This window comes from Talaromyces marneffei, chromosome 2, assembly GCF_009556855.1.
Source record: "Talaromyces marneffei chromosome 2, complete sequence".
NCBI lineage: Eukaryota > Fungi > Ascomycota > Eurotiomycetes > Eurotiales > Trichocomaceae > Talaromyces > Talaromyces marneffei.
Genome location: NC_072349.1, coordinates 3115543 through 3129063, shown reverse-complemented (window position 1 = coordinate 3129063; position 13521 = coordinate 3115543). Strand labels below are relative to the sequence as shown.

Below are 13521 nucleotides of genomic sequence, written 5' to 3'. Positions count from 1 at the left end.
GGCCGAGTTCATTGCGTCGATTTTGATGGACTCTAGATGCAGAGAAGGGACAGCAGATGGATGCAATCCAAGAAGGATGAGAAATGACGACCAAAGAAAGCCAGCCGGGCTAAAGGAAAGGAGGAAAGATTGGTATGCTAAAGCTCGATGTAACGGCCATTTCGAGCGTCAAGAGCCTGCTACCGGAGAGAAATGAACTTGGCTGGATATTGAGTGCGAAGACTGCGCGGAGATAGACCGCCATGTGGGAGTTGCACCATGATGAGCGTATGGTGTTATTCGACGAATTGATGAAGGCATGAGGGGGGACAGATTTAGTTGGTAGATAGATATCAATGTCAATACGTGAAGGAATTGACGAATATAACCTGGTCGAGTTTAATCTCATATCCACTGATGGCTACCTATCTTGGCAGCCCTCGTTGAGTCAACATTTGACTACTTAGTCAGACTACAGGTGTAGTAACAGTCAGTCTGTTGTAGCCAGGGCAATTTCTGACACGTATTTATTTTCCCCAACCTGACCAAGACTATGCGTGTAAACATCTACTCGTTCGCCCATCCATACCCATTTCAGGTTCCCCCTTCGAGCGCTTGAGAAGTACCGAGATACTGGGATATTTGGAGAGGACCTGGGCTGTTCAGATTGGAATCAAACAAAAGAGGAACTTTATGCGTGGGTTCTTCTCAGTCCTCGTCGTTATACAAGGACTCTTCTTTGGTGGAAATCAGACCCAGGTGAGCCTGTGAGCTCTTTTACAAGACCAGGGGATTGTGGTCTGTTTATCATGGCGGTAGCAAATTGGAAGTATGCCAGCTTCGATAATCAAGTCACAATGGCATCAAAAGAGGTCGGATGTTATAATCAGTAGCACAGGAAGAATTAACATCTGGGCATCTGGAGACCTCCCAGTAGATAATGTCGGTATTCTCTTTTCGATAATCCCATGTCAAGCGATGTTCTCCGATCTTACTAGGACGTTATTTTAATGTATACGGTATGGCTTTCAGAAATCGCACATGAGAGCATCTAAATAAATAGGGGGAACCCTTCAATGTTTGGTATCATCACAGAATTTCGCAGAGAACAGCAAGGTGAGTAGTACCGGATGGACACGCGGTCAATTCCTCCAAGACTTCTCTCGTTATCTCGGTATACGGTATACCCTGGGAGAATGTGGTCTGGTGGATGCTGATATGTCCTGTAAGTTGCAGGTTTCGATCCAGTCATCGTGATGGTTGGGGGGGGATATAAATATAGTAGTGATACACAGTGACTCCCTCTCAATACCCCCACGAGCCACAAGAAACCATATCCAAGACCGTAATATAAATGGGGTATTTCACCACAGATCTCTCCCCAAGCATACCAACTCCGAACGAATCCCAATCCATGTATTCTTCTCTTGAGCTTTCTGTTGTCGACCAACTATGACAAGGACCTACCACCACCTAGGGCTCATGGGTATATAAGCCATTGCTTCACCTTGTCTAGCACATACGACCATAGGGTGTGGAAAACAGGGCTTCCCGTCCGCTCAGCCGTACTTAAGCCACACGCCGGCTGGTTAGTAGTTGGGTGGGTGACCACCAGCGAATCCCAGCTGTTGTATGTTTTTGTATTTTTATATTTATATTATCAGATACATGTCTGTGAGAGCTATGTATCCTACAGGGCTGTCATACGTAGTTACAGTAAAGCTCCTCGTTTCACTTGATGTAGCCCAGGTTACGAAATGCCCTATTCAAAATCTCTCTTACTACCATATCCTTTCGATCGGTGTATTGTTGCATTGATTCCCCTGCTGCTTCGGCAGCTCCAGCACACTCCCGTTTGACCGTCGCGTATAGCAGCAGGTCCTCTGGTGTCGTTGAGAGCCATTCGCGAAAAATCCGGTGCCTTTCGACCTCTGGGCAATCCGGCCCAAACACGTGCAGATTGATCGGATATGCATCAGGACGATCCCCTTCGTCAACAAAAAAGCGATGTTGATGCCAGTCTGGCTCGCGGAATAGAAATATGAAGCCCAAGCGCTCGAGAGGCTCAACGTAAGAGTCCTCGTCCATGAGGTCCTTTACCACCAGGTCGATGTCAATAACATCTTTTGCCGGCAGACCTGGTACACTGGTAGATCCAGCATGAAAAATGGCGACCGCAGTTGAGCCCAGCTCAGTTTCAATCCGCGCTTTGGTGTCTAGGAATCGTTGCGGCCACGCTGGATTGGGCTCGACGATGGATATCTTCAGTTCTGACTTGCGCGTGTTAATGCATTCTAGGGTACTTCCATCGTAAGCGTAGTTCCTGACAATATCCTCCGGAGAAAGTGGCATCGTGCGTTAAAGTAGTGAGTTTTTGGATATTTTTCTGCCTGTGGTTGTTTTCACTGTTTGATGAAGGGGGGGGGGGGGTTAATATGGGCTTTAATAAAATTGGGGATGATGTGATTGGTTTGATTTATAATTGATTGGCCTCTTTATTTTTAGTTGCATTTACTACTGACTCATAGCTGCAAGCAACTACGTAGTTAAGTTAGATAGGTAATTCGACTACGTACTGTGTACATTAAAATCGGTTGGCTGAACAAGTAACTTAGTTAGGGCTACCGGTAGCCCATAACTAAACTACACCTACAACATTGAAAGGTCAACTGCTGGTACCTTGTTTGGGGGGGTTACTAGAGAATTGAGCAGCCTGTCCAGTAAAATGAGCGTCCTCGGCGAGGTTTATCTTGTAAAGGGAGGACCCATGAATTTCTGCTTTCTGTTAGTTTTGTCTCTTTGGGACTCCGTGATCCTAGATATACCATATAGTTATTATTGTCTGGCCGTTTATCACATATATAATGTGTATTCTTTTATTATTCTAACTATTAATGTTTCCATTTCTTTTTTTCTTTATTGTCCTTTAAGATATAGCCTTTTATTCTTATTTCTAATTGCAACTGCATCATCCAGACGTTGAGGAATATAGTAGCGGCCCCATCTCCTCTAATCCCAGGCATCGTGGGCGTCAAATGAATAGCTTCTCCCATCGTCATTAACCATGCTATGGACTTTCAGTTGGGGCCACTCGAATTATTTGAGTAAGATGAGGTCGGTACTAACTTGAGGAAACTCACCCTGAACATGAACTCAGGGGAAAGAATTGGGCTAGTTCCACCTACGAGTGCAGTTCGTGACTCCCAAGTCCTAAGGGTTTGACACACTTGATGGAGAGCAACAATTGAGCCTACCTGAGCAAACCCCGTCATTTGGGTTCTTACTGTGCCCCATACGGGAACTGAGAACCATAATAATGTGCGCAATCTTCTCTTTTTGCCCATCTTCGCTTGGCGGAGCACCCTACAAGAACCTTCCCTTTCGACAGAAATTGACCAGTCTCGGTCTGAAGAGCGCTTTAATCCTGGCTAGCACTCTAGTCTGCCTCATCCTCGCCCTTCAGTGGGGCGGGTCAGTCTATCCATGGTCTGACTCCCGCGTATGGGGTTGCTTCCTGGGCTTCGGCCTCCTCCTCGCCCTCTTCGGGTACATGCAATACCATCAGAAGGATGAGTATGTTATCGCCGCTTCTACCCCCACTAATGCTGGTTTGAATCTAATAAGAAGTCAGTGCCTAGTCCCCCTTCGTGTCCTTTCTCAACGGTCTGTCCTTCTAGGCTGCATCTTCTCCTGCCTGCTACAGGGCGCCATGATGACCCAGACATACTACCTCCCGTTCTATTTTCAAGCAGTACGAGGCACAGACGCCCAAACCTCCGGCTTCAGCATCTTGCCATACGGCGTGACTATCTCCATCGCCACCCTCATCAGCGGCACTCTTGTTACCCTCTCCGGATTCTACGTCCCCTTCATGTGGGTCGGATCCGGTATCTTCGTCGCCGGCAGCGGCCTACTATACACTCTTTCCCGCTCGAGTCCGTTTGCAAAATGGTTCGGATACCAGGTGTTCACAGGCACGGGATACGGTGTCATGGTATAGATCCCGATAACCGCCATCCAGGTGGTTCTGGCGGCAGCGGATATCCCGCTTGGAAGTACTCTAGTCATCCTTGCGCAGTGTCTCGGGGGTTCCATTGGTCTTGCTATTGCAGAGAATGTTTTTCGGAATGCACTTCACACACATCTTCTTGCCCTCCAGGGGGTTGATGTCCCGGCGGTGGAAGCGGCTGGCGGCGCCGAGTTGCAGAACGTCGTGCCTGTGGAGCTGCTGGGGCCTGTGAGGGATGCATTCAGGGTTGCGGTTTCCGATGTTTTCCTTGTTGCGGTTGGTCTGGGAGGGGTTGCATTTCTGGCCTTCGTGGGAATGGAAAGGAAGAGGATTATGGCCAAAGGGGGCTGATGTGTATCTCAATAGCAGAGGGATATCCTCAGCCTGGAAGCTCGGAGAGAATCTCATGGATGAATCTCATGTCACAATATAATGACCGGCTATCAGGCTTACTCTCGCTGATAACAGCCGTTGTATAACCTTCTATATATAGTCATAAGGTTATCTATAATATATATATATATTCTTTGATACTGGATCCACCTTAGTTAAAACAGAGTTCGTCGAGATACGTTAGGTGTAGGTTGAACCAGGCCTCGAACAGGTGTCTAAACAAGTAGCGCTAAATTAGGGCTTTGGCAAGAGGCATACGCCTTAAGTTATATAACTGTGTAGGATACAAAAAAAAAAGAAAAAGAAAAAGAAAAAGAATAAACATACAACATACCCTTCTATGCCGGTGGTGGCCTTAACCTTGGGCTTTAATTGCTTCCGCATCGTCAATTCCATCCCAGATACGCTCTGCAAAATCACGCAACATTGTATCGGCTGTGATCACAAAATCCCCCTCGCCTTCTCCTGGCTCATCCAATAGTAGAGAACGAAACGGTATGACTAGATCTCCCCCCTCAATCGTAGGACCAGCGCCATTTATTCCTCTTTTTAAAAGGATTCTGTGAGTCATCCGAGGTGGCGGAAGATGGTTGATATGCCGATCGAGGACTTGACGACCATTTGCTGTGATATAGACGTGGCTAGATAGTGACTCAAATGCTGCAGTCCATGATTTAACTTCGATGTGGCCTGATCGTGGCTTAATATCAATGGTGATGCCCATTTTCACTTCGCCCTTTGATTCATTAATCCACCAAGCGATATCTCTTTCCAACTTGGCCGTTGTTTCCGAGAATCTAACTTCCAGTGCGACGGTAGGAAACTTTCTGTGTTGGCGAGTTGGCTTCCACGACCGATCCGCTTGTTTCTTTCTATTAGGGGTATCAACGCGAGTAGCTCCGCATAGATAAATTCGTCTGTAGACGCGCATTTCTTTGAAAAGCGTGACCATCATAATTTCAAAACTGCTGGCCGCTTCTTCATGCGGGAGACTCGGCATCGTTATGATAAGAATTCGAAGTAGTGGTGAATAATTGCAGCGTCCTGGCAGTCGCCCCTCGTGTTTCTCAAGAACTTTTGGTGGAACGTGTTTCAAGACGACAAAACGATCCTCGACTGAGAAAGGAGGGAAAAGGCTGCCCAGGTCAGCCTGTTTTTCATAATGGTAGACGGGCGTATCAGGGGGAAGGTACGCGAGGAACGCGCTTTCCACTTGGCTCTTTGCACCTTCCCCAGACACGACGCCCACGCTCTCGTACGCCCATGGCATTTTGAAACTATCTAGACGATATGTTAAGTCCTGAGCAGAACGAGATGGATGAAAGAACTGTACCAGAGGGGAATCATTGAACGCCGCTGGACCTCATGGAGGCGTGTTTGATGATGTCATTCTTGGAAGCCTAAGTCAACTAACTATACCTTGACTACTTTGACAGCAATGGCAAATTGCAAAGGAGAGTATTTCCGAAGCCACATTAGTTAATGGGAAAGACAACTCTGGCAATCAAGGCCGTATTTGACGTAGAATAATAGCTTTAAAGGTTCTAGATACGTAGTACAGAACATTCGTAGAACTGTAGAATGTGGTATCATCATGAGAGGGGAGAATAGATGGTATATACATGAAGATCCAATATGCACAAGCATTACCAGCATTATATAACTATGTATAGTACATGGCCAAGGTCTGTCCGGACCCAAAACCTCTCGCTTCTACTCGTAGAGCACGTTATAAATTAATATCGAAACTCGTACCACAGCCACAGTTGCTCGTGGCTCTGGGATTAATAACCTTGAACTGGCTTCCAATAAGTTCTGTCGTAAAGTCGACCGTACTACCAGATAGCAGTTCCAGTGATGCTTGATCCATAACGACTCTGGCGTGGCCAGGACCCGTTGCGTCTGTCTCAGCAGGCTCAAATATGGTGTCTTCTGCTTCGTCGATTTTGGTTGATGGCTCTAAAGACATTAAGTATTGAAATCCATGGCATCCGCCGCTCGTTACGGTGACTCGGAGATGTTGGTTTTCTTCTGACGAAGTAGTTATTTGACTCAGACGCTGTATTGAAGTTAGCAGAAGATCGGGAGATAATGTCGAAGATAGTTGCGATCCAAAGATAGACAGAAGAGAGGAGTACAATAGTCCATGGGGGAAAAAGCACGCGATTAGCAATTACTGCTCGCAAGGGCTTGGGTGAGCACCAGCGAATCCATGCTGTTGTATGTGTTTTCACCCAGAAAAAGCAAAAACAAAATACAATATGCGACTTACAACAGCGTGGATTCGCTGGTGCTCACCCACGCTAGTTCCAGTACGGCTAAGTGCATTTTACATGCCCAATACCAAAAGCAACTTTGTAGAGACAAAACACACTTATCATCACCACATACCTTTGCTGCTCGAGGCGATATCTCTATAAACATCGCATTTCCATCATCGTCGTTTCTCGGATTCAGAGTCGCAATCGCCGGCGCTTGAGGTGCTTGTGCTGTGGAGAATGTCGAGGAGTTTTGAATCAAGGGTCTGGGATGGCGGGAACATCGACTTGAGATGAGTATATTTGCTGATGAATAAGAAGGTATCGTCTGTCTTTGTCTAATGAAGGAAGAATAACTGGCGGATTGAGTGCGAGAGATGTTCGACGAGAGGCAAACGGGCCGTCGGCAGGTTTGTCGGACAGACTCGGCGACAGAAGAGGTTTGATGCCGTACGGCTCGGCATGTGAGGTGTGAAAGTCTTTGGTGAGACATCTTTTATGTATGCAGCTGGTTGATATCAACTTTCCGCAGCTTGCCGCGTATAGGACAGGTGTAAGTAAAGATTTGACGAGGAGAAAGTCGGAATGTTGTTGACATCGAATAAATCAACTGATTATCTTATCGATTGCCTCACCGCTTTTGGCAGAATAAATATGCTTACAAATTCAAGCACTGTGATTGATGGGCGAAGTTATGTTGTATAGAGCATCTGATGTCTCTGAAATGAATAGCACTTTCATTGAGATATCAGATACTTTTAGAATCAAGATATTGTAAGCACTACTTATGGGCTGCGACAGGCTTGTAGGCCATCTGTGATGAAGACAAGGCGGCAACTAGCGGCAGTAATTTATACATCTTATCAAAATCAATGCCCCTCGATGAGGAACTCAAAATATTTACACATTATGCTTTTACTCTTATAATAGAGGCATTACTTCCTAATCTGGAACATACACAAGAAACCAGACATACCTTTTCTATTCAAGTGCGCAATGGGTTCCAGACTTCATTTCCAAAGAATCAAAGAAGGCCCTCCGCTCCCCCGCCATGACGATATAAGGGCTTACAAGCAGGAGTATGCAGCAGCATTGGATGAATGCGATCCTCTCAAATCATATCGTGATCAATTTATTATTCCATCCAAGAAGGATCTGCTGAGGAAGAAGCTAGCGGACACAGATGGTTTGTTTGTTCAGTCTCGAGCTTCAGACGACGTTCATCATCGCAATGCTGATATGTTCTGATTGAATAGGAGGAGACGATGAATCAGATCCACGCTGTATATACCTCTGCGGAAACTCTCTGGGGCTTCAACCAAAGAATCTCCGCAAGTACATCGACCAATACCTCCGGTCATGGGCCATCAAGGGAGTAACCGGCCACTTCGTACCTCACGAGGATGCTCTACTTCCTCCATACCTGCATGTGGATGATGCAGGCTCAAAGCTCCTCGCTCCAATTGTGGGCGCTTTGCCCAGTGAAGTAGCTGTTATGGGGACATTGACGGGGAATATACACATCCTGATGAGTAGCTTTTATCGGCCGACGGCGGAACGATATAAGATTATTCTTGAAGGGAAGGCGTTTCCAAGTGATCATGTATACCTCTTCTTCCAGAAAAAAATGTGAATATAAACATGCTGATTGGTTATATAGTACGCCGTTGAATCCCAAATTCGACTTCACAACTTCGATCCCGCCACCTCCATGGTTCTCATCGAGCCAGAGGACGCTGAAAAACCCATCCTGAGCACGGAGCAGATTCTAAAAGTCATTGACGACAATGCATCAGATACAGCCTTAATACTCCTCCCAGGTATTCAGTTCTATACGGGTCAGTACTTTGACATCAAAACAATTACTGCCCATGCACATTCAAAGGGGATACTCATCGGCTGGGACTGTGCACATGCCGTTGGAAACGTTGAGCTGCAATTGCATGATTGGGATGTCGATTTTGCAGCTTGGTGTCATTATAAATATGTCAATAGCGGGCCGGGAGCTATGGCAGGGTTGTTTGTGCATGAGAAACATGGCAAGGTTAAACTTAGCGAGGCTGGTGACAATCCTTCATACCGTCCTCGACTGGCTGGTTGGTGGGGTCATGATAAGGAGACTCGTTTCCAGATGAACAACAGTACGTTTGCACCTCTCTTATCTCATATATGAAGAAGAAAAATAATCTAATGACACGAACAGAATTCATCCCCCAACAAGGCGCAGCAGGCTACCAAATGTCCAACCCCTCCGTCCTCGATCTTAGTGCTGTAGCATCATCCCTCGAAATCTTCAACCAAGCAACCATGCCCGCCCTGCGACAGAAATCACTCGAACTTACCGGCTATTTGGAGCATCTCCTGCTCAAATACCCACTCGACGACAACAGTTTAGCCGAGAACGAAAGTAACAAAAAACCATACACAATAATAACACCCTCCAACCCCTCCGAGCGCGGCGCACAACTCAGCATCCTCCTCCAACCTGGCCTATTGGACAAAGTGCTCGAAATCCTTGAGGAGAATGGCGTGGTGATTGATGAACGGAAACCGAATGTTGTGCGTGTTGCGCCGGCGCCGTCGTATAATAGCTTTACGGATGTGTGGGAGTTTCATCAGATTTTTGCAAAAGCGTGTAAAGAGGCTGTTAGAGTTAGGGATGGCAAATAAAACAGGTAGATTTCATGTACACAAAAACAGGGGCAAGGATCAAATGCATCAATCGGTGTTGTATATACGATACACTAACTTAATTCTAGCTATTCACTCATTCATTCCTATCATGCTAGTAATACTGGCGTGCGTAATTTACAACAAAAGCAAGTCCCCTCCAGCACCACCCGCCATCTGCTGCTGGTAAATCTGCTGCTGGTAAATCTGCTGCTGATTCTGATTTACCACATACTGCGACAACTGACTTGTTCCACCCAATCCGCCTAACCCATTATCTTCTCGTCCACCCAGGTCGAGGTTTGCCATTTGCTGAGATGCGACGTTATTGAAGTAAGCGTCTGCCGCGTTGACGGCGGCGGAGAGGTCGCCTGCGTTTCCGTTTTGTGGAGGAGGAGCAGCAGCAGCAATGGATGGAGGGGGGACGACGGATGTCAAGCCAGCGGATGAAGCGTCATATGGGAATGATCCTCCCTTTGGCAACTCGGCCATACCCGGTCGTTTGACGAGTGCTGGGCTATCGCCAAGTCGTTTTGGTCGTGCTGACCTAAACACTTGTTGGACTGGTTTGAGGTAGACAGTCGCTAATGTGCCCACGTTCAAACATAGTTCTTCCAGGGTGTTGGGCTCTAGTTTCTCGCTTTCGGCTGTAATAGGGGGCTTTTCGCCCATTACAACCTCCCTGGCTGCGGCTGGATCGGTGGATAGGAGGCGCCAGTACATGTATCCTCGGTCGCGGAGGTCTGGGTCGTCGGTGTCCTCGGTGCACCATTTCAGAACTTCCGGGACCAATTGTTGGCCTTTTGTGGGACGTTGGATGAATAATTTTACCGTAGCCGTGAGTAAGGCGAGTTGCACTTCGATGGGCTCGTCGTGGAATGTTGCTAAATAATCCTGGAGTAAACCGTCCGAATTTTCGATACGATCCGCATACTGGCCAATGATCCAGATTATAGCTGCTTTGGCCTCCGGTTCATCGAGTTCGTCGATGTTCTGAATGACTGCTCCGATGATGCCTTCGTATTGGTTGGGGTATTTGCGGAATATATTGCGAATCACGACGGTGGCTTCTTGGACGATATAAGGAACCTTGGCATGCACAAGTTCCAACAGTGTGTCAATGCACTGTCGTGCAGCAGACTCAATCTTGATAGCCAACTTGCCAATGGCTCGAACAGCCTTGCGCACAAAGTGCACATCAATCTCGGATGCATATCTGAGACACAATTAGAAACAATATCTATCAGGGAGCTAGGGAATCGACATACTCTCGTAATTCGGCTAAGACAACACCGATATTCTCCTTCGATGCAAGCATGAAAATCAACTCCAGTTTCGTGACTTTGACATAAATGGGGTCGTTATATTTGCAGAAAAAGACACGAATGTCATTCCGAAGAACCTCGGGGCGTTTCTGCAGAATAAGTATGGCGTTTCGTAGAGCAAGATACTGGACTTCAGGAGGCTTCGACAATAACGTGACTAGAGGCGGCGACAATTTCTTCGATAGAGCAGTGACTTGTTTCTCGTCACTGATATAATTCATGAGGTAGAGAATGACCCGGATCGAGGTCAGAACCACTGCAGAGTTGGAATGTGATAGTCGGGGCGAGATACGTTCAGCTAAAAGGAGAGCTTCCCCGGAATCTCTTGGCACATATGCCATAAGAGACTCTAGAATATATGTTTGACCCCATCTAACCAGATATTAGCACCGCGTGCAGAAAGGAGTGGGAAAGACATACTCTGAACAATCTGCTAGTACAGACACCACTTTTGACGCACTAGCATAATCTATCGTCAATGAGATTGATTCACTGCGTTCCCAGATATCCACCAGAGCGGCTAATACACTCGAGACGACAGTAGGATTTTCGTCTTTCAACATTTTATTTAGCCGATCAATAAGATCTGAGCTTTCCACCATTTTCTTGTGATGATCGTACAACTTGGCGACACAAAAAGCGGCCGTCTTTCGCACGTAAGGGTCGACATCGACCATTAAATGTTTCACTGGTTGTACAGTCGCCTCCACGAACTCCCGAACGTGAATATATGATATCGTCCTAAGAGCAAGAGCGCGAACCAGGGGATTGTGATCGTCCATATCCTGAATGATCGATGTTAGTACTCCGACCAAAAGATCAGGGATCCCGTCCAGCACGTACATCGACCAAAATTGGAAGCGCCTTAAGTGCAATCTCTGGTTTCGCCCTCGCATAATTGACCAAGTATAAAAAGCACCTATACGATGACAATTAGCCTACCACCTCAAACAAGTGTATTCATGTACGCACATTTTCTTTATCTCCAAACTCGGAATCGTCATGCAGGCGATGATATCCGGAAACAAGCCAACCATATCATTATTGCTCATGGTCATATTGGCGACAATCTTTTTCAAGGCGATCTTCTTTGCCGAATGATTCTTATCCTTCTTTCCTCCGCTGTTGAGTTCCTGGCGCAACTCGGCGACTTTCCCCTGTGATGAGCGATTATATAGTGAGCGTTGACTCTGTGTAGTGTAGGAAATGGCGCTGATGAACATTGTGGCGGGTTTGCAAGATAGCAAGCATATTACAAGACAGTGGAATAGAAGGATAAGGTTCAAAGTATTGATTGCAAACAATCAAGCTCGTGTAGGGAGGGGGTCGAACAAGTGTAGACGGTACAGAGAGAAGAATGCATATCAACACAAAGGAATGACTCGCACGTGTAACGTACCCTTGCAAAAAGCTTCGCATCTCCTCCGCCTGAACTCATGGTGTATTATAGTATAGTATGAGGGGTATAAGCCCGATGTTTCGGTCCGCTCGGAAAGGAAAAGGCCAAGAATCAGACGTATTTTTCTATGGTTGGATTGGCACCAGAGATAGAAAACGCCTTAATCCGTGTCAGTGCAGTGCGATAAGACCGTCACATGGATTGATGGTCGCTGAGTTGAGTGAGGGGTTGTTGAGAGTCTTTTGTCTGTTGCGCGTCGTTCGTTCGTTGGGTTTAGTAGGATTTTGATGCTGTCGCTGGTCGCGCAGTAGTCTGCATGGATATATGACGTTTTATAGACTGGTTGATGGAGGATTTGAAGCGCAAGTATAATGGAATCGTCGGGGTTGAGGATGGCTCGGAATGTGTGATTAACTGTCGCTGTACACTCGTTTGAGGTTAGAACAATACCCTTGCATTTCGATTAGCGTAATCTAACAGCAATAATGAATTGTATATCTCAGGGTCGTCAATCCAATGGCGTCCAGTATAAGATGAGAGGGATTCAAAATAAATATCGACGAACGACCGAAGACAGTCGGAGCTCAGAAAGGAGAAGGTGCGGCTCAGCCAATCAATTCCAACCCGGACCATTTGTGGATGTTCTCCGCTGGATCCGCTGTCCTAACGACATCTCGACCTTTAGTTTATCCATCTACATTCATCTACCTACACTGTTGTTTGAGTGTCGCATTGACCGGCGATGTCTCTTTCCACTTCCATTCCGCCGCCCAAATGGGTGGTTGAAATGAACACGCCTCTCGCGAAACGTCCCGGGAAAACCAGCTTTCGCAACCCACCAGGCTTCACCACCAAAGCGTCAGGCAAGCAGGTAATAACCACCACTACAAATGCAAATGGACAATGGGTATACTGACACTATAGCAGCAAGAAACCCGCTCCGCCCCTGACCGCAAACCCGTCGAAACAGACACCCTCAAACTCAAAAAAGCCTGGGAAGTCGCCCTCGCCCCCAGCAAACAAATCCCCATGAACGCAATCATGATGTACATGTCCGGCAACAGTCTACAAATCTTCAGTATCATGATGGTATTCATGCTTTTTAAGGGTCCTATCCAGGGTCTAATCGCTACAAACGCGCAATTCGTGAAATTTGAGACCGAGAGCAACAGGACCAAAATCTGGGGCTGCAAGGCTGTTTATGTGTTGATGCAGTTGGTGTTGTTGGGAATGGGGGTTTGGAAGGTTAATGCTATGGGGTTGTTGCCGTATGTCTTTCTCTTACCTCTTTCTTTTCTTTTCTTTTTTTTTGGCCCTTTGAATGGTGTGACTGACTTGATATAGAACTACGAGGTCGGATTGGTTGGCTTGGGAATCAGAGAGAATATCGCTCGAGCGGGCTTTCTTTGCTTTTGGTTAAGACTATGAAAAGTTCGAGATGTATACAGGTTACTAGCCACTACATGACATACATGGGTTGTATGTAGT

General features: G+C 46.6%; 6 protein-coding genes across 6 annotated transcripts; 3 read left to right on the top strand and 3 right to left on the bottom strand.

The window, feature by feature from the left end:
* Positions 1–1710: 1710 nt before the first annotated feature.
* On the bottom strand, positions 1711–2331 carry EYB26_003488 (uncharacterized protein; the record flags this gene model as incomplete). Its single annotated transcript, XM_054262788.1, has 1 exon — positions 1711–2331. One exon carries the CDS (start codon positions 2329–2331, stop codon positions 1711–1713), a length of 621 nt encoding a protein of 206 aa, XP_054118763.1.
* Positions 2332–3295: 964 nt separating this feature from the next.
* Positions 3296–4339, top strand: EYB26_003487 (uncharacterized protein; the record flags this gene model as incomplete). The annotated part of the gene is made up of 2 exons (XM_054262787.1): positions 3689–3973; positions 4058–4339. The coding sequence occupies 2 exons, from the start codon at positions 3689–3691 to the stop codon at positions 4337–4339; spliced, it is 567 nt and encodes a 188-aa protein (XP_054118762.1).
* Positions 4340–4736: 397 nt separating this feature from the next.
* On the bottom strand, positions 4737–7132 carry EYB26_003486 (uncharacterized protein; the record flags this gene model as incomplete). The annotated part of the gene is made up of 3 exons (XM_054262786.1): positions 4737–5662; positions 6137–6440; positions 6773–7132. 3 exons carry the CDS (start codon positions 7130–7132, stop codon positions 4737–4739), a joined length of 1590 nt encoding a protein of 529 aa, XP_054118761.1.
* A 503-nt stretch (positions 7133–7635) lies between these two features.
* Positions 7636–9309, top strand: EYB26_003485 (uncharacterized protein; the record flags this gene model as incomplete). Its single annotated transcript, XM_054262785.1, has 4 exons — positions 7636–7825; positions 7896–8242; positions 8300–8780; positions 8843–9309. The coding sequence occupies 4 exons, from the start codon at positions 7636–7638 to the stop codon at positions 9307–9309; spliced, it is 1485 nt and encodes a 494-aa protein (XP_054118760.1).
* A 138-nt stretch (positions 9310–9447) lies between these two features.
* On the bottom strand, positions 9448–12072 carry EYB26_003484 (uncharacterized protein; the record flags this gene model as incomplete). Its single annotated transcript, XM_054262784.1, has 6 exons — positions 9448–10525; positions 10578–11006; positions 11055–11419; positions 11478–11553; positions 11607–11791; positions 12034–12072. 6 exons carry the CDS (start codon positions 12070–12072, stop codon positions 9448–9450), a joined length of 2172 nt encoding a protein of 723 aa, XP_054118759.1.
* Positions 12073–12775: 703 nt separating this feature from the next.
* EYB26_003483 (uncharacterized protein) lies at positions 12776–13453 on the top strand (the record flags this gene model as incomplete). Its single annotated transcript, XM_054262783.1, has 3 exons — positions 12776–12904; positions 12961–13301; positions 13378–13453. 3 exons carry the CDS (start codon positions 12776–12778, stop codon positions 13451–13453), a joined length of 546 nt encoding a protein of 181 aa, XP_054118758.1.
* Between the last annotated feature and the right edge of the window lie 68 nt (positions 13454–13521).